At 40.9% G+C, this 27,188-nt stretch overlaps 1 protein-coding gene across 2 annotated transcripts in view; it reads right to left on the bottom strand.

Annotated features, from left to right (window-relative positions):
• The window catches only part of VPS8 (VPS8 subunit of CORVET complex), a 388,855-nt gene that overhangs the window by 307,061 nt on the left and 54,606 nt on the right, over positions 1-27,188 (bottom strand). For both annotated transcript variants that reach the window (XM_073633432.1, XM_073633433.1), the window contains exons 11-18: positions 26,839-26,992; positions 24,722-24,781; positions 22,263-22,370; positions 21,473-21,553; positions 7,355-7,525; positions 2,250-2,324; positions 1,879-1,914; positions 202-292 (exon numbers count right to left, since the gene is read on the bottom strand). In XM_073633432.1, the coding sequence (XP_073489533.1) occupies positions 202-292; positions 1,879-1,914; positions 2,250-2,324; positions 7,355-7,525; positions 21,473-21,553; positions 22,263-22,370; positions 24,722-24,781; positions 26,839-26,992 (776 nt within the window). The remainder of the gene's footprint in view (positions 1-201; positions 293-1,878; positions 1,915-2,249; positions 2,325-7,354; positions 7,526-21,472; positions 21,554-22,262; positions 22,371-24,721; positions 24,782-26,838; positions 26,993-27,188) is intronic.

Genomic DNA, 27,188 nt, shown 5'->3' with positions numbered 1-27,188 from the left:
CTGCAGAGAGAGTGGCACATGACAAACTGATAATCTTATTTGCACTGCAGTTTATACTTTCACAGCATAACCACAAATCACAAAAGTTAGAACAAAAAAAAAAATTGTTCTCAAATATTACATGACATGCAATACATGCACACGTTTTCTTTGCTTTTGAGATAATAAAACTCCTGCTATAATCAGATTTATCTAACTTACCCACAACAGCTTTTGCCTTGCCTTCGTGAAATGACCATGCTAGAGCCAAGGCTTCATTGTAGCAGTCTTGTTTCAGCAAATGATCAACTCTCTGTAATAAGAATAAAACATAGTTTGGTGTGCTGCATTACCAGGCAATATAAGTGTAGCTGTTCTTGAGTTTGAGATGCCTACTCAAAGTACATGTGAAGTATACCAAGTATACAAAGCCACAGCCAATGTATGCATCAGTGATTACAAAAATAGTTTACTAGAAAATGTTTGGGTACAACAATGCTGGATTATTCACAGTATTCGCACAAATGGTCAAAGCTGAAATTTTGTGGCAAAGGAAAGTACTGCAAGGGGACAGCTCTTGGCTGGAGGTATGTTTTGCAGGCAGAGCTGCTCTTTTATTTTATACACTGTCTGGGGAACCATTTTATTAAAAAATGCTCAGGGGTCAGGCATTAAAGAAAAGCTGTGCCGGAGAAGCTGACTAGAGTGGCTATTTTGCGTGCTCTTTTTCAGGCCCACAAAACACTTTTAATATTTTGGAAGTCCTCTCAGTTAAACAATGGGTGACTCATATGGGCAATACTCTTATTTTTGAAAGATATGTGTATCAAAATACATTAGAGGTTGTCCGGGTAAATTTGAAAGGCTTTGGGCCCCCCAGGTCGATACTCTGAGTTTAGGCCCTGTGGAATTGGTGAAAATTAGGCCTCTGTAATGTATTTCTCATACTGCTAAGACTTGATTACATGTACAATGTTGTTTAGACTTTTACTGATATCCTATATGTCCTTTGTGCGTTTCATGGGTAGACTGTGTAATACTGCAAATTAATCTTTGACTGGCTGTGGATGACCAATGTTTTTTTGTATGGACACCAGAATGTCCTTTTTGGGTTCAATAAAACCTTTTGATAAAGAAAAAGAAAAAAAAGAAAAGAAAAGAGAAGAAAAAGAAAAGAGAAGAAAAAGAGAAGAAAAAGAAAAGAGAAGAAAAGAGAAGAAAAAAGAAGAAAAAGAAAAGAAAACAAAAGAAAAGAAAAGCTGTCATGAAAAGCATGGAGTCCACTGCGGACTTCCTTTTAAAAAGGCCCTGGTGCCTGGCCTTTTAATAAATGCAGAGGTTTAGCATAACAGCCATGCGTAAGTAGCATTTCCAGAAAGACGTCCACAATGGATGCCTCAATACTTTCTTCATAAAAGGTTTACTTAACGCTTCAATTAAAGGCAATCGGCATAAATTTATCTTACTAAGGGTCTTATAAAAAGAATGTTAAAACACTTTGGGTGGCATTAAAAAACTAGTGAAGGCTAAAATCAGGGCAATGTCTGCTATAAAAGTGTTGCTTTCAGATGTGCACTTTTGCAAAGTGCATATAATTTAGAACATTCAGATGCGTATTTTTACTGCAAAGATTTTGAAAATTTGCAAGCTGTTCACAAAGCACAGAAATTGCCTGTTTAACTTGCATAGTTTTAATAATGTGTGATTACAAGAGTTTTAAAAAGACAATACAGATTTTGGGTAAATATTACATAAATAGTTAGTTTCACATTGAAGCTATACATTTGTATCTGTTCATATAGCAGTCACTATGGTCATATACTGCAATGATAAAGGTATACTGAGAAACCCGATATTGTTTTGCAAACAGGAAACGTGTGAGATGCCAGCATTCCTTACCTCTCGCCAGTTCCTGAGCATCATTGCATGGACTGACTGTGGAAGATTGAAAGAGACACAATCAGAGAGAGCGGGGTGAAAATAGGAAGTCAGAGATCTACTCAGAATACAAGTGATATGAAAAAAAAAAAAAAATGAGTGAGTGAGAAGGCGGAAGTGTCACGTCTTAAACAGCAAGGCAAGCACAAAGAGCAAACATAGCTTAACCCACTGACTGTGCTACTAAGTACACACAGTGTCATCACCATAGATAAAAAGACTGAATAATCCACAAAAAAAGAAGGGGAGCAAAAGAGTGAAAGTCAGTCAGAGGGTCGATTGCACTTTCATCTCCTGTCTTGCATTTTTATAAAAAGACCCCAATACAGTACCTTAGTTCCCAGGTAGAATATCTGTCCTCCATAACTACTGATTGACTGATAGCAAGCTTTTTCTCCTACTAGAGCCTGCAAATGCAAAAAACATACAACAAGAAAATTGGTAAATAGTTGCAAATAATTAGTCAAGATGAAAAAAACAAAAACGTGTCCATCAAATTCAACCAAAAGACAAATAGATAAATTAAAAACCTGCATCCTGAGAACCCCAAACCCGCAGTTTCAAAGATTTTTGCCCTTCTCTGGATAACGCATGGTCTATTTTGCTTCAACAGGGAAAAAAAATCCTTCCTGATCCCCTAAGGTAATTGGATACTCTGAATCAACATTTTACAGAGTTATTTGTTTTTTTAATAATGACTAGTTTTAGAGGGTATAGAAAATAATCACCCTCTTTAAAATAAATTACGATTTTGATGTTTTGCAGCAAGAAATTAAGACAGACAGAGTTTTTGTTTTATCCAGATGTATGTACTCAATGCAACTTATAACATCCAAGTGAAAAATAGAACACCAACATGTCTGAGAAATAAAAAAAAATTCAAAAGCAGAATCACTAAGTTGGAAAAAGGATCATCCCTTTGTGTGAGTATTTTGTTGAACCACCTTTTGCTTTAATTACAGCCTTTAGTCTGTTGGGATATGTCTCTACTAACTTTGCACAACTAGACCTTGCAATATTTGCCCGCTCTTCTTTGCAGAACTCATCAAGTTCAGTTAAATTTGATGGTGACCATTTGTAGACTGCAGTCTTCAAGTCATTCCACAGATTTTCAATGGGGTTTAAGTCTGGGCTCTGACTAAGCCATGTAAGGACATTCACCTTTTTCTCCTTCAACCATTGTGTTGTCATTTTTGCTGTGTTTTGGGTCGTTGTCATGTTGGAAGGTAAACCTTCTTCCCATTGACAACTTTCTGGCAGCGGGCAGCAGATTTTCTTCAATAATTTGATGGTACTTTGCCCCATCCATTTGTCCTTCTATCCTGACAAGTGCTCCAGTTGCTGCTGCAAAGAAACACCCCCACAACAGGATATTACCTCCTGAATGCTTTACTGTAGGAATGGTGTTATTTGGATGGATTTCTGCCAGACATATCATTTGCTGTTGAGGCCAAATCATTCAATTTTAGTCTCATCTGACCATAACACCTTTTCCCATGTAGCCTCAGAATCTTCAAGGTGCATTTTGTGGCTTTTTTCTTGCAACCCTCCCATACAAGCCACATTTGTGGAGAGTTTGTGATATTATTGTCACATGTGCACAATAACCACTCTTGTCATAAATTCTTGCAACTGCTTCAGAGTTGCTGTAGGCTTCTTGTAGTCCTCTGATCAGTTTCCTTCTGGCTCTTTCATCCAGTTTGGAGCAACATCCTGCTCCAGGGAGGGTCTGTGTTGTATCAAATACCTTCCACTTCTTAATAATAGACTTCACTGTGCTTCTAGGCATTGATAAAGCCTTTGAAATTTTTTTGTATCCATCTCCTGACTTGTGCCTGTCCATAACTTTATCCCAGAGATCTTGTGACAGTGCCTTACCACCCATAGTTCATTGTTTGCTTCAGTTGCACTACCAGGTACAGAAATGCTCCAGGAAAGCTTTTAATGCTGAGCAAAATGACCATAGCTGATCACAGTTGAAAGTCAAATGACTTTGTCTGCAATTGAGAGGTTGACTAGCTACACCTGATTGAGTTTACAAGTCATTTTTAGGAGGGGGTGGTTCTTTTTTTTAACTCAGCGATTCTGTGTTTGAATTTTGTTTACATTTTTCCTGATATATTGGTGTTATATATTTCACTTGTTATAAGTTGCACCAAAAGCAACACAAAACTGTCTGCAAAGCAACAAAATGTGATTATTTTAAAGGGGGTGATTCTTTTCTATATCCACTGTATAATTGTGCACTTAGAAACACATCCAGGATTTCTGAACAAGAGTTGTCAAGAACTTGCATCTATAGAAGCCTATTTCACATTTTTACAGTTCTTACAGTAAAGATGCCTTTAAATATTTAGGAGGTTAAAACTCCTGCCTTGCAAGAGTAACAACAAAATGGTACATATCACACAAATGGATAGAAGGGTAAATTCCCGTAAGCTAGATTACAAGGAGTCCAGGTAAACTTTCCATTTTGCTGTAAAATATCTAGGTGCTTAACTGACAACGACCCTTTCCCACACTTTCAAGGGAAACTTGCCTCCCTTACTGACGCCCATCCGCAGAGACCTACAAAAATGGCACCGCCTTTCATATTCCTGGTTTGGAAGGAATCCTATTCTCAAAGTGAACATATTACCCCATTTGTTATATTTACTGCAAACTCTCCCGATCCCTATCCCCCAATCCTTCTCCGTTTGTTTAAAAGAGACTTCTCTAAATTTCTGTAGGCGGACTGCACCCCCAGGATACGTAGGGAAACTTAGCTATTCCAAAATATGTGGTGGCATGGGCTTCCTTGACCCACTTCACTAACATCAAGCGATTCATTTAGTCATAATCTTGGACTGTTATAAACACAGCAAGTCCACATGGTGACTTTGGGGCAAGCAATGTCGCCTTTCCCACTTCCAGGCCTGCCCTGGTTACCTGGTCCCCTCTATCTGTCTCTGAGAGGTCATCCACTAATTGGCAACACTTGGATGGTTGAAAAAAAAAAAAAAAGCTTCACACTTGTCAAAGGCTAATCGCTTTTTTTTTTTTCAGGTGCGGCCGGCGGCCTGATTGACGATGGATCTACATTGGGGTACATTATTTTTGGATTTTTAATAGAGGAATTGTCAAAAACTGTGTTTGTGTTTATTTCTCTATGCAACACTTTTTTTGGTGAATGAGTAGGGGTACAATGTACTCTATACTCATTCACTGGGGGGGGGGTGGGATCTGGGGGCCCCTTTGTTAAAGATTCCAGATCTTCCAGATTCTGATAAGCCCTCCGCCCACAGACCCCCACAACCACAGCCCAGGGTTTTGGAAGAGGCCCTTGTCCCCATCAATATGGGGACAAGGTGCTTTGGGTGGACCGGATTTGGTACCAAATTGGGGAGGACCTCACACCATTTTAAGTTGGATTTTGCCATGGGGTTCGTCTATAAATCCATACCAGACCCAAAGGGCCTGGTATGGATTTGGGGGGGGGGGGGGGGGCTCCACATCGTTTTTTTCTTTTTTCTCAAATTGTTTTGCTGCCAAGTGTTTTTTTTTTACATTCAGCTGTCAAGTGGGGAACCCCACTGACAGCTAACTTATTAATTGTTAGGGACGCGGCAGCCAGCTTCTCGGCCCGCTCCTTAGCAACCAGCTATATACAGTGTTTATACGGGGGGGGGGGGAGCATAATGCATTAAAACTGCATGCAAAAACGCCATAAAAAAAACGTGGGTTTAAAAACACAAAACACACCGCAAAACGTGCCTGAAAAGCGCATCAACCGCATAGATGTGAAACTAGACTTACTAGCGCGTTTTACTGCTTGAAGTGTGATTACCTGCTATTCTTTGTAAGTTATTGTTTTGTACATATGAAATATTGTCTATATTTTAATTTCTGTAAAAACTCTTTTTTTAAATCCAAATAAAATAAATACATTTTCAAAAATAAAGTATAAGGAGAGTTCTCTAATGGAGCCCTGGACAGTAGTTAAATTTGACCTATAGATATACTTTATTGATAACTCAATGTGTGCACTCCATCCTTTTTTTGAAGGAAAAGATCATCTTTCAATCATTTCATAAATCTAAAGTTGTCCATACACATAATTTGACAACCCTCATTATATCTCCTTTAAATGTACCAAAACCATGTGATAGTAACGTCTATGTAACCCTAAAACCATACAATGTATATCCAATCAGACAGACCCTTCCACTATATAATTGTTAGAGGATCTATAGAAGCCTGTACAATCACACTGTAACATGTATAGTCAGCTTTATCTGATTTATCATATTAGGGCAATCTTAGGGATTTGATTAAAAAATGCAATTTACAAACGACCGGAAACTGTTTACAACTTTTTACTCCGAATAAACACATTAGCACTTAACGTGGTTGCAAACCCTCACATATACCTAGTGAAGTGACTAGCCTCAGGTGATACACAGAGATGAAACAAATCCTCCTACATACATGGTATCTGATTATCTGCAGCCATTTCTTCTGTACAGTTGTTGTTCAAAGTCCCAAATTTACACAGCATTTCTGAGCTTCAGAAAGCAGGGGACAGGGAGCTGGAATTACACTCTGCACAGATCAGTGAAAGCGGATTGGAGGAAAAGGACACAATTCTCTTCACACAGCACAGAGGAACAGAGCTGCAGTGCTGGAGCTTCCTCCCCTGTCACCTTTGTTTTCCTGGTGTCAGGAAAACCTGTCAGGGAGTGACTCATGCAGATAGTAGAGGAATGAGGCAGCAGACAAAAATAACACTTATTACTCTCGACTGAGACAAGTACACACTGTGGAGAATTAGGCTTTGTTCATATTTCATGTCAAGGATTTACAACTACTTTAACAAATATATCACATATATGCTACGGTTTTAGAAACATGTAAAAAAAGAAATAATAGGCAAATATTTGGAGGAATAGTTATGTTAGAGAATTTCACTAATGAAATCCAAGCCTAATTTCTAGGCAGAGCTCTGGAAGAAATGATTGAGGTAATAGATCTAACTGGTTATGGAGGAGATGAGAAGTTAGTCACTTAGTTCCAGTACTGAGCTTCCCATTTGGTTAAATGATTAACTGATGTCTGTGTTCATCTACTCATAAAAATAGAAGATAAGAAATAAAGAAAAACCTATATAAACAGTTTTGAACAATGCCTGTTTGTCAATTGTTGTACAAAGCCAAATAACATCATTACCATCTGTTCTTTCAACTAAGGCACACATTTAAGTGCAAATTCTTACAGGATAAGCAAACTATGAACAGATTCTATCATCTGTGCTAAAAAAGAAAGAAAAAAAAAACACACAGTGAATGCAGCTTTTTTCTTGTTTAAAAATTGTGATAGCAGTTTCCTGTAACTGTAACAAACATTGGGGCTTTCAACAGAACTAGAATGCATTAGTCTACAGACTCTAGACATTTCTTACCAAAGCCTGGCTGACATTACCCCCGGTGGCCAAAGATTTGAAGTGGCTGCTGTTGTACACAAGCTGGAAATCAGAAATCTCAAGAGTCTCCAGCTCCTCCTGTGTCTGCCTGTCAATGACATGGAGTTTCTCAGCACTATCCAGGAGAGCCACTGTGCGTGCATTAATCCACTGCAATACAGGAGAGTAGTTTTACACTTACAAAAATATCCATCCAGACCTATAAATTATATCATTTGTTAAATACTAAAATATTCACATATGAAATAATCAAAAATACAGTATCTTCAGATGGCCTTATCTCTAATATGTTTTAAAAAGTGTATGAAAAAAAATAGGATTTGGGTATGGATCGTAAAATACTTTACTTGGGAGTCCATTGAAGGACAGAGAAAGTCTTCACCTTTGGGTTATACTGCCACCTAGAGAAGGATTAGAGGCAAGAAAAGAATTGTAGGCCAGCCCAGGATAGCCCCTCCTACTACCAGCATGCTTCAGTTTTGTAGGAAATCAGTACGAAGAGAGCCTGATCAAAAACACAGGGGAGGTGGGAGCTGTGTTTCTCAATGGACTCCAAAAAAAATGATTTAATGGTGAGAATAATTTTCTGCCTCGACCATTGAAGGATACAGGAAGTTTTAAGTCTTCACCTTAAGGACAACCAAAAGCAGTCCATCTGAGGGGATTGCAACACAGGAAACAATCACTAACAGGCCCAACGTAAAAAATAAATAAATAAAAAAGAAAAACTGGGGGGCGCATGCGCGGCATCTGAATATGGCGGACGTGTGAGACTGGAGCTCTGTCCCCCGCCGCCTCTCCGAGACTCCCGCTGACCGATCCAAAGCTCCATTCTCCACGGGAGTCACCTCCTTAGCCTCCTGTGACGGCCGTGCACCCCATGGGCAAGATTGGGGATCAAAGACAGAATTACGCTGCAGTTTTTAAGCCTCGGGCCTACACCACGACGGACCGCTATCTGCATAAGCCCACATTCACGGCCTTGAGTAGCCAGGACGGCGCACAGGGCGCACCGGAGCAATCCAAACCAGAGACAGATACCCTTTTCAATATTACCCCCAGTTCTGGATGCCAAACTACAATCCCTGCTCCAGGCCATCACCCACAATATTTTGCAAGAAGTGTGGAAGCTTGCCAAAGAACTGAGAGGGGAAATAGGCCAACTGGGGGAGCACACAGACACCCTGGAGTCCAAGTTTGACGAACTAGTGCAATATGTGCAAGTGCGGAAGATCTTGAGGAAGATAATGCTGCCAAAAAGCAAACAGTCTCCCAGCTCCAAGCCCAACAGGAGGATTTAGAAAACAGAGAACGCAGACAAAACCTGATAATCAGAGGCATCCCTGAAGCAGTGGATGATAAAGGCCTCCGGCCCTACCTTCTGAGTCTGTTCAATATAGTGGCCCCCAATATCCCTGACAGACTGGCGTTTGGACAGGGCCCACAGATCGCTTGCTCCTAAGCCCCCAGCTGGTGCCAACCACAGAGACGTGATTGTCAGATTTCACTACTATGATAGCAAAGAAGCTCTCACTGTCACCACCAGCAACCAATCCAGGGTCGAGTTCAAAGGGTCCAGGATCCAGATCTTTAGTGATCTATCACCTATTACCCTGGCAAGAAGGAGAAATCTTCCCCCGTTGACGATACATCTCCAAACCCACAAAGTCCTATACCGCTGGGGGTTCCCCTTTCGCCTTTCTGCATCCCGGGATGATATACAATATTCCCTACGTGACCTTCAGGAGAGAGACACCTTTTTGCCTAACTTGGGTCTACCACCTCTCCCAGATGAAGATCCTGTGCCGCTTCCTGCTACTCCTAAACCGCCGACAGCCCCGAGTCGCATCTGGACCCCAGTGCGGCAGAAATCATCCAAGTCCAACTTCACACCACAAAGGCACCCCACTTCTAGATTTTCCAACCTGAGCGAACTTCAGCATGGCTATGGCCTTTATTTTCTAATTACTTGGCCCCCCCTGCTGTTTTTGTTTATGGATGGCAAACAACCCCTTAGAGGGTTCACTCACCCCCCCCTTGCCTGTGGGGTGCACCGCCTGATGTTTTTTTTTCAAGTTACAAGTTACCCTGGTTTATCGGTTTGTTTTCTCTTAAGGTACCTGATCTGTAACCCGGGCCCTTATCCTCCGGTGGGGGACCTCCTGTCCCCATTTTTGGAGGTCCTTATGCTCCCATTCCTAGCCCAAGGCTTAGGCCTGGGTTTCCTGGAGGCATTCGGCCTTCCAGGTTTCTATCTGGATGACGTTCAGACTTTTTTTCTCGGTTTTCTTTTTTATGTTTTTTCTTTTTGTTTTTATTCTCAGGTCCCCTTTTTTGACCTGAGGCTGCTCACCTCATAGACTTAAAGAGGAGTTCCACCCGAGGTCCATTAAAAAAAAAAAAAAAAAAATTAAAAGTCAGCAGCTACAAATACTGCAGCTGCTGACTTAATTGGACACTTAACTGTCCCAGGGTCCAGCGATGCGGGGGGGATCGAAGCCCCGCTCGTCTCCCCCTCCGTTCAGCGGCGCCGGCATTGCAACTGTGGGCGCCGGGCTGTGGCTTCACAGCCTGGCACCCACTGTGCATGCGCGAGCGGCGTCGCACGCTGTGATTGGCCGCTCAGTCACCTGGGACCTGTAATGGGTCTCAGATGATTGACAGGAGGGAGGGAGCAGAGCTGAGCCCTTCCTGTGCCGAGGGGGAAGTGATGTCACCAGCCCAGGCACTGGAAGAGGCAGACTACGAGGGACCACCTAGCAACAGGCATTTAGAGGTAAGTAAAAAAAAATATATATCCAAATTTTTTTTGTATTTTTTTTAGGATTTTTCATGTATTTTTTTTTTTTTTGGTGGAACCCCACTTTAATATGTTAATGTTACAATGCTGCTAGTGTTCTGAACATTGCTATGTTGCTTTGTAACCACTATGTGACCTTTGCACCATGGAATCTCTCACCCAATGTTTACTATGCAATGTATCAAATGCTTTTTCAACAGGTTAAGTTGCCATTGCATTCAAATTCCTCACATGTAACAAGGTTTAAACTCTATTCAAAAGAGATGACTGGCTTTGAAAGAGTTTAAAGCTTCCAGAGCAGATGTAATTTTAGTCCAGGAGACTCACGTCCGCCCTGGGGGATCCCTTAAATTCGCCAGTAAACACTTTCCGACATCCTTCCTGGCTTCTGATCCATCTGGGAAAGCAGGAGTGGCTATCCTAATTAATTGATCATGCCCCTTAGGTGTCAAATCTTCTTACCTGGACTCCCAGGGCAGGTTTATTGTCTTGGATTGTTCACTCCTCACCCAATCTCTTACTATTGTCAATGTTTATGCCCCTAATTCTGGTCAGGTCCGGTTCCTTTCCACCATGTTTGACACCCTAGACAAGTTCTCTCAACCCTTTATGGTCATTGGTGGGGACTTTAATGTGACTATGTCTCCCAGCAAAGATAGACACGTATTGTTCCCCTCCACAAGAGCAACCAAACCTGACAGCCTTTCCAAATCCTTCCGTAAACTTATCAGAGCTAGGAATCTTTTAGATATCTGGAGGATCAAACATCCTACACACAAACAATACACATTTTATTCACACTCCCACAGCTTTATTCCAGACTGGATCACTTGTTTAACTCTTCACCCCTCCTGACATCCACAATCTCCTCTGAAATCAACCCATAACCTGGTCAGACCACACCTCTGTATTTCTTAACATTGCCCTCTCCTCTGCCTCCCCCAGAACCTGTCACTGCCGACTCAATGAAACCTTTCTCCGTATCCCAGAAACTAAAACCCATCTATCTAATGGCCTAACTGAGTACTTCCAACTTAACACAACTTGGATCACTAAAAATGAGCACGATCGATAAATCCCTTTTATGGACTAAACAAAAATTTTATGAATACTCAAACAAACCCCACAGAATACTGGTGAATAAGTTGAAACCTCGTCCCTTCCATTCCTCCCCAGATTTTCTCAGGGAACCCTGAGACCCCTACCTATTGGGACCTTTACCTATTGCCCCCTCACTATGTCCAAGGTCTTTGGAGAATTTTACCAACAATTATACAATTGTCTGCAAACAGACCCTAAACTACAACTTTACGCAAGAGAGATTTGACTAATTTTTTGATTCTCTACAACTACCCAAACTCTCCTCTGAACACCTCTCGTCTCTGAACGCTGCTGTCACCCCCAAAGAATTAGCTGCCGTAGTTAAACATCTCCCTACCCAAAAATCCCCCAGCCCGGATGGCTTGCCATACTCCTATTATAAGACCTTGCTACCAATTTTAAGCCCACACTTGATTTCACTATAACGCCTTCCTATTTAAAGGTACCGCACCCCATCCACAATTCCTCCATGCCCATATTTCCGTGATTCCAAAACCTGGCAAGGATCCCTCCATCCCTAACAATTAAAGGCCCATCGCATTGCTTAACTCCGACTACAAGATATTTACAAAGATTCTGGCTAACCAACTATCCCTCTTAATTCCCAGACTCATACATAAAGACAAGTAAGCTTTGTGACAGCCAGACACGCTGGTGACAACACGAGACGTACCACAGACCTCATAGACCTATTGAATAAAACAACCCGCCCAGCCCTGATACTGAGCATTGACGCACAAAAAGCCTTTGATCGGCTTAGCTGGCCTTTTAGGTTTGCTACACTTTCCACACATGGTTTTGAAGGCCCCTTCATATCAGCACTGCATGCTCTATACTCCCGACCTTCCCCCAAAGTCCAGTTATCCTCCTACTTATCACCGTCCTTCTCCTTGAGTAACGGTACCAGGCAAGGGTGTCCGCTATCCCCTTTACTGTTCATTCTCTGTCTGGAACCCCTAGCTGCAGCCATACGTGTCCATCCTAACATCCGAAAGGGTCTCTTTGCCCCAGAAGGAATATAAACTATCACTATTTGCTGACGATGTCCTGCTGACCCTGACCAGACCCCATACATCCCTCCCGAACCTTATAGCTTTGTTAAGAGAATTTAGCTTCATTTCAGGATATAAAATTAATACAAGTAAAAACGGAAGCTCTACCAACACACATTCCACCCTCAGATCTCACCATTCTCAAACAAAACTACTCCTTCCACTGGTGCCCGAACTCCCTTAAATATCTGGGGAAAAATCTAACCTCCTCTTACTAAACTCTTTATCAGGCTAACTACCCCCCACTCTTCCGTGACATTGACCGGCTCTTGTGACAGTGGGACGCTTATCCCATCTCTCTCTTGGGTCGTTTCAATGTCCTGAAGATGTATATTTTACCAAGACTTCTCTACCTATTTGAAACTCTACCAATTCCCATCCCTATGTCCCAACTCAAAGCCACTCAGAGAACATTTCTCAACTTCATTTGGCATTATAAAGCTCACCGGATAGCTAACTTGGTAATGTTAGCTCCAAGAGTCAGGGGTGGGATGGGAGCCTCCGATCTCATTAAATACTATTTTGCCACCCATCTTAAACATCAGATCCCTAAGCAATTATTTAATTCTTACCTCCAGTTTAAAAACTATTTTGCCTCTAAGTCCCCCACCTTAACCTTGGATAAGCCTACCTCATTTGAACTCTTACAGTCAGGTCCATAAATATTGGGACATCGACACAATTCTAACCGTTTTGGCTCTATACACCACCACAATGGATTTGAAATTAAACTAACAAGATGCGCTTTAACTGCAGACTTTCAGCTTTAATTTGAGGGTTATTTACATCCAAATCAGGTGAACGGTGTAGGAATTACAACGGTTTGTATATGTGCCTCCCACTTTTTAAAGGCACCAAAAGTAATGGGACAATTGGCTGAACAGCTGTTCCATGGCCAGGTGTGTGTTATTCCCTCATTATCTCATTTACAAGGAGCAGATAAAAGGTCCAGAGTTAATTTCAAGTGTGCTATTTGCATTTGGAATCTGTTGCTGTAAACTCTCAATATGAGATCCAAAGAGCTGTCACTATCAGTGAAGCAAGCCATCATTAGGCTGAAAAAACAAAACAAACCCATCAGAGAGATAGCAAAAACATTAGGTGTGGCCAAATCAACTGTTTGGAACATCCTTAAATAGAAAGAACGCACTGGTGAGCTCAGCAACACCAAAAGACTTGGAAGACCACGGAAAACAACTGTGGTGGATGACCGAAGAATTCTTTCCCTGGTGAAGAAAACACCCTTCACAACAGTTGGCCAGATCAAGAACACTCTCCAGGAGGTAAGTGTATGTGTGTCAAAGTCAACAATCAAGAGAAGACTTCACCAGAGTGAATACAGAGGGTTCACCACAAGATGTAAACCATTGGGGAGTATCAAAAACAGGAAGGTCAGATTAGAGTTTGCCAAACAACACCTAAAAAAGCCTTCACAGTTCTGGAAAGATAAAAAGAGGGAGAGGAGGCGCCTATGGGTGCAGATTATTAACAAATTTTAATGTGCAATAAAAATGTATCATAGTGCACTCACATTTCCGAAGTTAAAAGAAGGCATAGAGTCATTTCCCAAAATATGGGGGCTATCCTCGGTGTAGTCGATCCCTAGTCCACTCCTGTCGGTGTGCGTCCTGATGCTCTTCCTCATACAACGCTGGATGGTGTTCGGCCGGCTGTGGTGGAGTCCTTCCTCAACACGAGGCTTGAGGCGCACGGAAGGGTCCAGGCGGAGGGGGATGACGTCACCGGATGCATCAGCATGCAGGCTGTAGGTAGCGTGAACAGCTGCGCTCCTTTATCAAGCTCAGTGCATGTAATACCATGTGTATCCAGCACACTAACTAAATCCATAAAGGATATATACTGTTTTAGATCTTTGCGCCTTTTACTTGTATAACAGTTCTGGAACAACATCCTATGGACAGATGAGACCAAGATCAACTTGTACCAGAGTGATGGGAAGAGAAGAGTATGGAGAAGGAAAGGAACTGCTCACCACATGCATACCACCTCATCAGTGAAGCATGGTGGTGGTAGTGTCATGGTGTAGGCATGTATGGCTGCCAACGAAACTGGTTCTCTTGTATTTATTGATGATGTGACTGCTGACAAAAGCAGCAGGATAAATTCTGAAGTGTTTTGGGCAATATTATCTGCTCATATTCAGCAAAATGCTTCAGAACTCATTGGACAGCGCTTCACAGTGCAGATGGACAATGATCCGAAGCATACTGCGAAAGCAACCAAAGAGTTTTTTAAGGGAAAGAAGTGGAATGTTATGCAATGGCCAAGTCAATCACCTGACCTGAATCCGATTGAGCATGCATTTCACTTGCTGAAGACAAAACTGAAGGGAAAATGCCCCAAGAATAAGCAGGAACTGAAGACAGTTGCAGTAGAGGCCTGGCAGAGCATCACCAGGGATGAAACCCAGTGTCTGGTGATGTCTATGCGTTCCAGACTTCAGGCTGTAATTGACTGCAAAGGATTTGCAACCAAGTATTAAAAAGTGAAAGTTTGATGGATGATTGTTAATCTGTCCCATTACTTTTGGTCCCTTAAAAAGTGGGAGGCACATATACAAACTGTTGTAATTCCTACACTGTTCACCTGATTTGGAAGTAAATACCCTCAAATTAAAGCTGAAAGTCTGCAGTTAAAGCACATCTTGTTTATTTCAAATCCATTGTGGCGGTGTATAGAGCTAAAAAGATTAGAATTGTGTCGATGTCTCAATATTTATGGACCTGACTGTATGTGCTCAAGGACCTTATCAGACCCATCTTATCTCAGACATTTTTAAGTTTCTACATGAAGCTACCTCACTTTACAGACACATATCACCCATACATGCTGAAATGGTCCCAGACTCTTAAATGACCCATTCCTCTCCCTCAATGGCAGAAGATATGGGAGGCTGTTTCCAAATCGTTCCGATGCGTGAAGCAGAGAGAGGCAGCTTACAAAATATTGCTCTTTTGGTATAGAACCCCAGAAATTATACATAGGTATGACCCCAGGGCCCCTGGGTGTGTTGGAGATGCTGGAGCGACATTGGCTCTCATTTCCACATTTTTTGGGAGTGTCCCCTGATTCAACCATTTTGGCTCTCTATCCAGGCCCACCTACAAAACTTATTTGACACCGCTCTCCCTCTGGACCCGAATCATTATCTTCTGGGCCTGCCGTTCTCTGGCATCCCCAGACACACCCAAAAATTATCTGTCTTTATCCTTCTAGCAGCACAAAGGGCTATACCCTCAAGAAGGTTGTCTCCCTCCCCACCCACTTTCCCACAGGTTCTCCAAATATTGGAGCAGATTTGCAGAATGGAACACCTTACTGCGGTAGTAAATGACTCACTTCCTCAATTTTCAAAAATTTGGGAACCATGGGATCGCTCAGAACTTAACCCGAATGCCATTTCCCTACCCTCCTAGGATAACACCCCCTTAACCATATATGCTAACATTTTGTCTTCTTTGCTCCTTCAGCTGGTTCTCTTGAAAATTCCATGGTGCCCCTTTTACCCCCATCCCCCCTTCCTCCTCAGGTAGGACTCCTACGGGGTGCCTTGTTCTTCAGTTTAGGCACCCTGGGGACCTCGCTGACACCAGACCCAGTGAGCAACATTTCTTGTGTGAAGTATAAGTTCAGTGTTTGTGACACCCACTCCCTGGGTCCTCCCTCCCCTGTTCCCCCCGCCTAACCTATATGACTGCAACGCTGTGATAATGTTTGTTGGTAGCATTGTAGCCCTACCTATACAGTTTCAACATATGTTATATGCTTTTTCTACGATTGTATTTGCTACGTACTCTCACTTGTCTTTTTACATACCTGTATTTTCTTCTATGAAAAACTTAATAAATATACAATTTATAAAAAAAAAAAAAAAAAAAGAAAAACAACTGGAGGAACATACAGTTGAAGAGGCTGCAACCTCTACCTGGTAGCAAAAATGGAAAACCAAGGCATGACACCAGGCACCAGGAGATTAAGCATAGCCAGGGAAGTATGTCTTGACAGGGAAAGGAGAAACGAGATCCTTAAGGCTATCAGCTTGAAAACTGGTCTACCTGAACCATCCCAGAATGGTGGAACAAGAAACCAAATCACCCTACAAGGTCAATCTATGATGACCACAAAGGAGTCAATAGCTGAGATATAGAGACTCGCAACATGAACTGTGGTCAAACTGGGTCCAGTTTTTCGAGGGGAAATTCTTTTCCCTGACAGAAGGGTGCAAGGTGTAAAAGGACAGGAACCTTAATATACATCAGCCATAACGTTATGAGCACCAGCATAATATTGAGTAGGTCCTGTTTTGCCACCAAAACAGCCCTGACCCATCAAGTCATGAACCCCACTAGACATCTGAAGGTATTCTGTGGTATCTCTCGCCAAGCCATCAGTAGCCGATACAGTACTTTATGTTGTGAGGTGGGGCCTCCATGGATCAGACTTGTTTTTGCAGCACAATGCTTGATTGGATTGAGATCTGGAGAAGTTGGAGGCCAAGTCAACACCTTGAACTCATTTTTGTATTCCTCAAAAAACATTCATTAACCATTCTGCAGTGTGCCAGGGAGCATTATCCTGCTGAAAGAGGCCACTAGCATTAGGGAATACAGTTTCCATGAAGGGATGTACTTGGTCAGCGACAATGTTTAGGATGGAGGTATTTTTCAAGTTACATCTACATGAATGGCAGGACCCAAGGTTTTCCAACAGAACATTGCTCAATGCATTACACTGCCTCCATCGGCTTACCTTCTTCCCATACTGCTTGCTGGTGCCATCCATTTCCCGGGTAAGCGCACACATGCACCAGGCCATCCACATGATGTATGAAAAAATTTGATTCATTAGACCAGGCCACCTTCATGCATTGCTCTGTGGTTCAGTTCTGAAGCTCACATTGTCCATTGTAGGCGTTTTGGCTGTGGACACACGTCAGCATGGGCACCCTGAATGGTCTGCGGCTACTCAGCTCCATACACGACAAACTGTGATGCCCACCGACTTTCAGATGCTACTGTAATGAGGTAATCAATGCTATTTACTTAACTTGTCAGTGGTCATAAAGTTATGGCTGATCAGTATATGTGTCCTGACCACATTAGCCAGATATTCCCAATGAGGAAAAAAAAAAAATTGTAGATATGGTGGATACCATGCTCATTTTTTGTTTTGAACTTACAGGCCCAAAAAGAGGCAGATGATCTCTTTGCGAAAGAAACCAGTGACCAGGTTGAAGTATAGTTCATGAAAACAGTGTGACATAGGAGCTGGGGCAATGACTCCTCGGTCCAGGAGATCCCAAAAGGGCAGAGGCAGGTTTGCAAATCTGTGAGCTAAAACTAAAAGTTGGTAAGCCGAAGAAGGAGCTGAAGGCAAAGGTTCAGTATGTATATATATCCCATTAATACCACTCTCTGCACCCAAGCGCTTGAAAGGCAAACTGTCCAACAGTCCGCAAAGATTAACAAACATTCCCCCAATCTGAAATGTGGAGCTGTACCTTCTTGCTGATGAAAGTTTTTTTTGAGGGTTTAGCAGGCTCTCTACCCCAGGCCCTGCAGGCGGCCAGAGAACCAAGTTTGAGAGGTCTAGACATGCATATTCCAGGAGTAAAGAAATGCAGGCCTTTCCTTGGCTGGGATTCTTGCACTGAGGCAGGTGAACTGTTCTTACTACCCCTGACATCCTTCATAATAATATAAAGGGTTGATCGGAAGAGATGTTGTCATTCCAAGACCATGTGGGTGAAGTGCTTCTTTGATGCAGGGCCAGTATACACTATACTAAAGCACTATAAAGAGGTAATAAACCCAAAAGCAAAAACATTCATTATATTACAGCTTACCAATTATTAGATGTGGTGAATGTATTTGTTTTCTTTTTTAGGATTTTTTTCCTTTATTTTCACCTGATAATCTAGCCAGTAAATCTGTTGTTTTTCAACAGAAAAAGTTGCAGATGAAATAGTTAGAGGACTGAGACACATCATTTACCACTGGCAGGTGCTTACAATTATCAACTTTTATTCATTTAGGAGAAACTTTTATCCCAAAAGGAACAAAACTGTTGCTGCAAGTGCTTATAAAGTGTTAGCTGGAGTTTGGCTTCAGTTGTTAGTGTATCTAAATTTGCCTAGAATGCTGTTGCCCAAAGGTGTCTCTGTTGCTCCTCCATCCAGAGTATAGGCACCTAAATAAAGGAAGCGTGTTACTGACAAGATCACCATGTGAAAATAAACAGGGGAAAAAAGCCTAAAAAAAAGAAAGCTAAACACAGCCACTGCATTTAATGATTGGCTAGGTTGTAATATTTTACATGTTTGGTTTTGGGTTTAATACATCATTAATCAGAGTGCCATGGGTTGAAAAATTAAAATCTAAGCCAAAATAGTGTAAAACTGATTTCTAAAGAGAGATTCCAGCCACTCCTCGGCAGGAACCTCAATTGCAGGAATGCCCTCTATTACCTTAGTGGTTTCCATGCTAGTCATTAATGGATTCATGGGGAAGGTCAGATAGACCACAGCTTCGCAAAATCCTTTATAAGGCATCTTGCACATGAGTTGAGCATTTTTTGTATGTATTTGTGCGCATTTTCACGTATATGCGTTCGCACATATATTCTCTCATTCTGCACAATATGTAAATGGGCGCATTCGCTTACTTTCGCGATTGAGAAGTAAATTACTGACCAAAAAAAGCAGATTTTTCTATTTTTTTTTTTTTTAATTTTTATTTTTTTACTGAAGAATGCACAGTGCTTGTTTACACATCTGTGTGCATAGACAATTTACAATGAATGGCCTGTAATTTAGCTCAGTAAAAAAATAAACACTGTACTGAGCTTTTTCAAGCTGTACTGCAGTGTGCAAGAGGCCTTTAGGGAACAAATCTAGCAAGATTTTGTTTGACTAAGGGCATGTTGGTTGTCTCCAATCCCCATAGAGGAAGACCTTGAAAAGTAAGTGCAAAGGGTAGGTCTTTGCAGCCTCAATGGCTCTGAAAGACTCAAGACTAGAGATAGTAGGCTGATTCTTCAATTTCAGATAAACACATCACAAAGAGTCAAAATGATCTCTCTTTATTTTGGAGTGATAGCAGAAGACTGTGACTCCTTAAAGAGGAACTGCAGTCTGCTCACATAATTTGTACTAAAAACATATTTGCCATTCTGAAGCTTCCCTCCAACCACTTTGCATATTATTTTATATATACTGTGATTCTGTACTTGCCAAATATGCTGCAGAAATCTCCCTCCACTGAGTCTGGCTGCAACCGTTTTAACTGTGGACAGCTGAAGCTGCTGCCCGTTCACTTCCTGGATTTACACAGACACACAGAAGCACACCTCCAGCTCTGCAGCTCTCATTGGCCCTCTTCCTGGCAAACTCCCATGAGCGTGAGAGAGAGAGAGTTATTCGTGGTGTCATAAGCCTAGGCTTTTTACCAGACAAGAAACAGGAAGTGGGTTGTACATTATTATTATTATACACGATTTATAACAGTTTACCCAGCGCTTTACAATGTAGAGGAGGACAGTACAATTGCAGTACAGTTCAATACAGAAGGGACAGGAGGGCCCTGCTCGTAGAGCTTACATTCTAATGGGAGGGGGTGGTGATACAAAAGGTAATAGATGCAGGGAACGATTTGATGGGGGGGTGGCTCGGGTACAGTTCCTAGGTGGGTGTGGGATAGGCTTCCCTGAATAAGTGAGTTTTCAGGGATCTCCTAAAGGTGGACAGGTTAGGGGCTGATCGGATATACCGGGGCAGTGGTATAAGGTATTTACTGGCAGAAAAAAAATGTTTTACTATCCAAAGTTAAAACAACAAGGGCAGAAGATTTAATAGATGGAAAGCTGAGAAAAAATGACTGAAGTTCCGCTTTAAGAATAAACTCATCAGGTAGTGATTGAAGTGACTCAGAATCAGATCTAGTCACTGCAACAGATGGCTCAGAAAAAGGCTTGTCTGAAAGTTTAGCCACAGATACTGCATGTGCAGCACAGGAGCACACTTAATGCCTTCAAGGTTACAGCAAGAAAGGAAATGGGTGAACATGACCACAATGTTTTTTGTTACTCTATTAGAAACTCTGGTTGACGAGACAGGAGACTTGGCTCTATTCGGTAGAGCCAGGGAGCACCCAGATGATAAATTAGACTCGATGAACAGAGGATACCAGGATTCCAATGTAGGTGTCAGGAGGTTGAGAAGGCATGGCGCAAACATCCCCAGAACCGTTAGTAGAGTGTAAGCTGGGGTAACCCATTACAGTTGCACTGTCCCCTCTGTCTCTAGATATAGACCTGTTGCAACCGTGTACCGGTAAAGACAGGAGTCAAGGCCTTAGTTACTCACAAAACCCAGGCAGCTATTAGCAGATAAGGGTTGGATGTCTGAAGATGACCAAGGTCTCTGTAGATAAGCAGAATAAACAAAATCAAGGTCTGGTGTTCTTGCTCACTGCTGTAGGGGAGGGGGGAGAGAGCACAGAGTGTGCACCTGCTTCACTCCACCCAATGTATGACATCAGCGCTCAGTCCTTCAGCATTAACCCTTTCTGCACCAAAAACTATAAAGAAAATTTTGAACTTAAAGGCTCCCAGTGACCTACGTGAATGTGGTAGCTCCTGATGCATGGCCTGACCAACCTATTCACAGACAGTGTCTTCAGAGACAGGGCATGCACTGAGACAATGCTAGCAACTATGGATCTGGAAAGTGCTTCAGGGCTAACTCGTTAGCAGTTGCCAGGCTGATGACGGCCAACCCAGATAGCTGCAGTTGTGGAGAACGGCTCTAGCAGTGATGTAGTGAACAGGCCTCAACAAAGAAAAAAAAACTCTTAGCATAATGATAGTGATTGGTTATGTGTTATTGGCAACTACAAAACCAATTGTTCATCCTGCTAGGACACTAGCAAAAAAAAAAATGGGAGTTTTGTTAGTCGGAGGGGTTATCCTGGGCTAGCCAAAACAATTTTTGTTTGCAAATGTCCAGTTCTTCTGTAGGATGCATTATAACGCAAAAGGTGAGCACTTCCTGTGTCCCCTAAAAGACAAGAAAAAAATAATAACCACTTTTAAAAACCCATACATCTATGACAATTTAGTACTTACTGTGAAGTTGATAAGATCATAGTGTAAGTGAAGCTGTTTCTGCTTGTTTATGTGAATTGCTCCAGATTCATCTCTCTTCACCTGCAGATAGCATTTGTATTAGTGAGCCAGCCTTTACCTGAGAGTTTCACATGTTGTCCTAGGCTAGTTTTAAAGTACATTATGACTAAATATGAACAAATGCATTTTAGATTTAAGGTAGTTTTAAAAGAGAGAACTCCAGTATGCAGCAATCTATATTTTTTACTCACTTGCTTCACTGTTTACTGTGCAACATTCTGCAATTATTTTAACATTTATCTTCATCTTTTAAGAAAAAGGTAAGAACAGAGCATTGAAGAGCGTTGAACCTTTTATTGAAATAAACTTGTTCTGGAATTCAAGGATTGGACCACAGCTTAATAATGTGGCAATCCTGTTTTACCTCTTTCCGCAGTATCAGCTTGAAATGGCCCTGGAAGATTTGCCAGTTCAGTGTCAAAATGCTGCACATTACCATTTTCTCAACACCTGGTGGAAATACAAATTGCCTTGGAGATCCAGTGCCACCCATCCATTCTTCATTCCAGAAACTGTATTAGCAGTTATTTTGCAAACGATAACAGGTAATTGGAAAGGGTTTGGGCTAAAAACTATGCCGATAAGGCATCTTGTATTTGATATATTTTGAATAAAAGAATATATATACAGCTCTAAATAGAAAAAAAAGACTAATTACAGTTCACAGTACATACTGCATGCAGTACATAAGGACATATGTACTAATCTTCCCTGTCTAGTATGCCCTTACCAAGAGAAAATGCACCACATCCCCTCTGCAGAATGCCAGCATGGGGTTCAAAGCTCCCTGCAGAATCACAAAATGCCATGCTAGAAGTGGGACACTGGAAGGATCCATCTATGAGAATGTAAGAAATATTGCCAATATTAACCTTGTAAAATGTCCGTATAGAAAGACTGACAAACAGATCTTAATCAGAAAAAACATATTTAAATAATATTTGATTCAAAATATCAATTGAAGAAATGGCTAACATCTCTACAAAATACAAAAGAAAAAAAATCCATATAGCTTTACGTATTGTCACAAAGTAATAGTTTGTTTAAAAAATGATGTGCATGTGATGATTTTAGAGATTGTGATAAAACAGAACTCAGTAAAGAAGCATTTCACCATTTTAAGTGTTTGTATGCCACCCTGCAAGCATGTCCTAGCATTATTTTTTCTTTTGTGCCATTACAGTTGCCAAACAGATACCAGAATCACATCTCCCAAGAGCTCTTTCCCTGGACACAGTGTGCGGGCAGGCTCTTGGGAGTAAAAACGTCAGAACTGTTTTCCTGATTAAGAAATCAATTTATGCAAGTGGAGTGGCACAGGGATTAAACATGGGGAAATGTGACTATTACAGAAATATAAGGAATATATATTTATTTTGCCCTCACATACAGTATGCTTTAAATCAAGAAAACCATAAAGGTAAATGAAAAAGCCAGAGCCAAGTTCTCCTTGGTGAGACAAAATAAAACATTGTAGTTTCAGACTAATCTTTCATTATTTGTATTTGCAAGGGATATTTAAAACGTTTCCGCACTTTTATATTTTCCTTGCAAATGGTGAGAGCGGGAGGAGTAGTAATTGGTCATGTCTGAGAGTGTCATGTGACTAGTCTGTTTGGCATGTTGGCCGACCTTGCAGTTTAGCATAAGAGTTATCACGCTGTGGTGAAGATGGCTGCGAAACTTATAAGTTACACCAAAGAGGAACAGCATTCGGTGGTAAGCTTTTTGTGAGCAGAAGGTGTGCAGGGAGCACAAATTCATCTCTGCATGTGTGCTCAGTATGGGGATAGAGTTCTCTCTTGTAGAGTTGTTTAGGAGTGAGAGATTATGGAACACCCAGCTTATAGTTCAGATGGGGAACTTTCCACTTTTTTCTTTTCAGAGATTGTAATTGGGGTGTGCAGCCCTCTCAGACTCTCATATATGTGTCGCTCTACGATATAGTTCAGATTTGGCACCATCTAATTTCCACGTTTTTGGATCACTCAAAGAAGCTTTAAGGGGAAGAAAAGTTTCATGTGATGATGATGTGAAAGCAGCAGTGCATCAGTGGCTACGTGCTCAACCAAAAACATTTTTTGCTGATGGCATTAAAAAAGCCGGTACAACACTGGGAAAATGCAATGTAAAGGAAGGCGACTATGTAGAAAAGGGATATAATTTGTTTATTAAATTCTTAATAGTTAAAAAAAAAAAAAGTGGGCAAACTTTTTTGAAGATACCTCGTATTTTGTACCGCATACATTTTAAAGGGTTATCACCAGTTAATTATATAATGACATACAAAGATCTTAGGTTTATAGTAGCCATTGCCCAACCATACTGATTTTAATGGCAATGTGTACTCTGTAAAGTGCTCCTAAATAAAAATATGTTGCTGTTATATGATTTGGTGACATTGATGCACTTTACTTCTATCAAAGTGTAAATATAAACAAATGGGCACCAAATCATAGGGTGAAAAGTACAAGGTTTTAATAGTTCACCAATTTGACAACGAAAAAACAGCCAACATGTTTCGGAGGTGTTCTGACAAAATGTCGAACCTGGCAGAAATAGCAACCCGCGTCACTTCCATTTTCTTTAAACCATCATGAATGCAGATTTTGACGAATTGTTGTTTATTTTCACCAATTGCTGTTTGGACACAACAACAGCAACCGAATAGAGTCCGCTGCACGATATCATGAGCAGAGATTATTACTCCGCTCAGAAACTAACCAAGTAAATGGCCGCCTTCAAGGTGGCTACAACTTTGTCCTCGTTTGCCACTGTGCTGTGAAAACAGCAAAATCTTCCTGTACCAGACTGTATTCGGTAGCCAGCTTTGTGTCCAAACACCAATTCATCCAAATCAGCAATTACTGATGGTTTAAAGAAAACGGAAGTGACATGTTTCGATTTTCTGCTGAGTTGCCTATTTTGTCAGGACACAGGCAACAACTTTCCCCCTTCACGTTTGGTGCCCATTTGTGTAGGTTTAAATTTGAGTCATTTACTGGTACCCATTGAGGGAAGTCTATTTGCATTGGGAGCTGCCTCCCCAAGCCAGTGAGCTTGGAAAGAAAAATCGATGTATGCAGCAAATATGATTGTTTGACTAAGCATATAAATCTCAACGCTCCTCAACTATTTCTTTCTTCCGAATTACTCAATAGCTTTTTGGGGTCAGGGAAGACCACTTACTCGTCCATAAGGAAAAGTCATCCAAACTTTCAGAGATGGCTTCAAGCCAATTACCAGTATCTGTAGGAGGAACAAGAAGAAGCATTAACAATGTATTCATCTGCATGGTCAATGCAATTTACTAAATAAAGTCATTTTGTGTGAATCTTTAGCAAGCTTGCATCTAAAGATTTCCCAGTTTTACTTTAGGTACAACATTTAAAAAATATCAATAAGCAGTACTGTCGATATTACTGTATTTGTAAGATTCAAATAGAAAGCACATTCACCAAGGCAGATTAAAGAAGCAAAGTAATACAGCTATATCAGGCAAGCAAAATTTTAGTCTGATCCATCTTTAAACCACTAAAACAAAAATGGTGTGCAACCAATATACTTTAAATGAAGGAACTCACATTAATTGAGCACTGATATGTTTGTGGCCTGATAAAATATGCTGTTGTAGAATAAAGAATATGTAAACCCAACATTAATTTCCCTGATATGTGCCTGCTGTACCATGTAGTTGTATGAAAAAGTATCCTATTCTCTTTATATGGTTTCCTTTGTGCGAAATCCCTGGTGTTCCTGCCAGTCCCTCTGCTTTTCTATTAAAAACTGACCATGCTAGGAATGATTTTTATATTAATTGCCGTTACAGGGATAGTAGGAAATGCCCACATCCCTAATGAAATAGACTACTGGACTGGACCCTCATAGTGGGATTTTAAAGGGCATGAACTCCAAGATATGTTAAAAAAATCATACAACTTTATTGGGACATATACGACAGATCAAATAAAACTGACGATACGGTTTACAATTCATTAAATCTAATTGGTAAGTGTACAAAAAATAACCACAATATCACTGTCCATGTGGACCATGCAGACAGTATTAAACCAAACACATTTTAAAGGATTAGAGTTTTTTCTTCAGGGGTAAGTGGTTGTAGTGCAAAACTTATCATGTAAATATAAGCATGAGCACAGTGTGGTCAGCTCTCTTGTTATGCTGAGAACTCAGCCTGCTCTCCTCCAATGATCAGACTTGTCCAGATACCCCCCGCACAGCCATGCACAGGGAAGATCAGTGTACTACTGCTTCTCCTCCCCCAGCTCTTATGCAGCTGAGAACAGAGGGAATATGATCACTTGTAAAAAAGGGAAAAAAATTATTTATAGTTTTTTCATATTTATAATAAAATATTTTGCCTTTCATTTCTATTTTAAACGGAATGGGTTCTTGGTGATTGTTTCCATATACTTAAAGGTTAGTGTTGGATTTTCAGTTTAGAAGGGTCAAGGTATAACTCTAACCAAAACGTTTTAATTTAGTTTCATATAGCGTAGGAAATATTTAGAACCCAACTCAGCCTTTTATTTCTTTGCTGTCTGGGTCCCAAATTCAGAGATTTCTATTCACTTACTGCCCTGGGAACACAACAAAAAGTGAGAGGAAAAATGCTTAAAGTGCAGAAAAATCTCTTCCTTAACAGCTCTCACTGGAACAAAGAAAAAGGACTGCCAGGACTGAGCTCATTAAAAAGCACAGAGACCCAGGATTGCTCTTTTTCCAATAGAGAGCATGATATACCTAAATTAATTAGAGGGAGCATGTAGTAAGAGACATTCAGAGAGCACATTTGCTGATCTTTCACTGAAAACACTAATTGTCTGGCTGTCTGTGATACTTTGAGATATTAACCTGTAACAAGCATGTGAATCTGGAAAGTCAGAGTGAAGTCTGGGCTTTTAATCCGTATACTTATTCCATGGCAGTAAGTGAAGCCACTGGATCAAGATGAAAGCCCCAGTTAGTAATTCTACCTAGTCTTTGTTCAGAAGAAAGCACATTCTGTGTTTGTTCTTTTGAAACGAACTAAGATAATTACATCTAGAGCCATTTTACATTCTCCTAGGTAATGATAGGGAAATGACCAAATTAGCACATACCTGGAGTTCAAGGCACTATAGGAAATGGATATATATTCATTTATCCCGTACATTGGAACTTTGTGCTCCAGTAAAGTCACCAAAGCAGCACTTCCCAAGCAGATACTTAATAATGAGGCCCAAGACATTACAACGCTGTTGTGCTCCATTTAACTGTATTTGTATATATTAGTGTTCTTATACCTTAGTCAAGGATGCCATGGCCAATAGAGAGTACTGGGTAATAGAGTGATCTCTCAGTTCAGCTTTTGTATGCAAAGGCTCAATACAGCAAACTTCTCCCTTGGATCCACTGAACAGACATCTGGATTCACAGCTTCTCACACCCATTACTCGCCTGTAACACAAAACAAGTGGTGATTTTCTTTTAAGTACACAACTGTGAAAAGCCAATTAAGGCCAGATATATATAAATAACATTTTATATATATATATATACATATATATATATATATATATATATATATATATATATATATATATATATATATATCTATTTTAGAGAGGCTGTATGTTATTTATGTTTAAATATA

Source organism: Aquarana catesbeiana, linkage group LG06 (genome assembly GCF_042186555.1).
Source record: "Aquarana catesbeiana isolate 2022-GZ linkage group LG06, ASM4218655v1, whole genome shotgun sequence".
Taxonomy (NCBI): Eukaryota; Metazoa; Chordata; class Amphibia; order Anura; family Ranidae; genus Aquarana; species Aquarana catesbeiana.
Note: the sequence above shows the minus strand (reverse complement) of the source record. Positions and strands in the feature narration are given on the sequence as shown.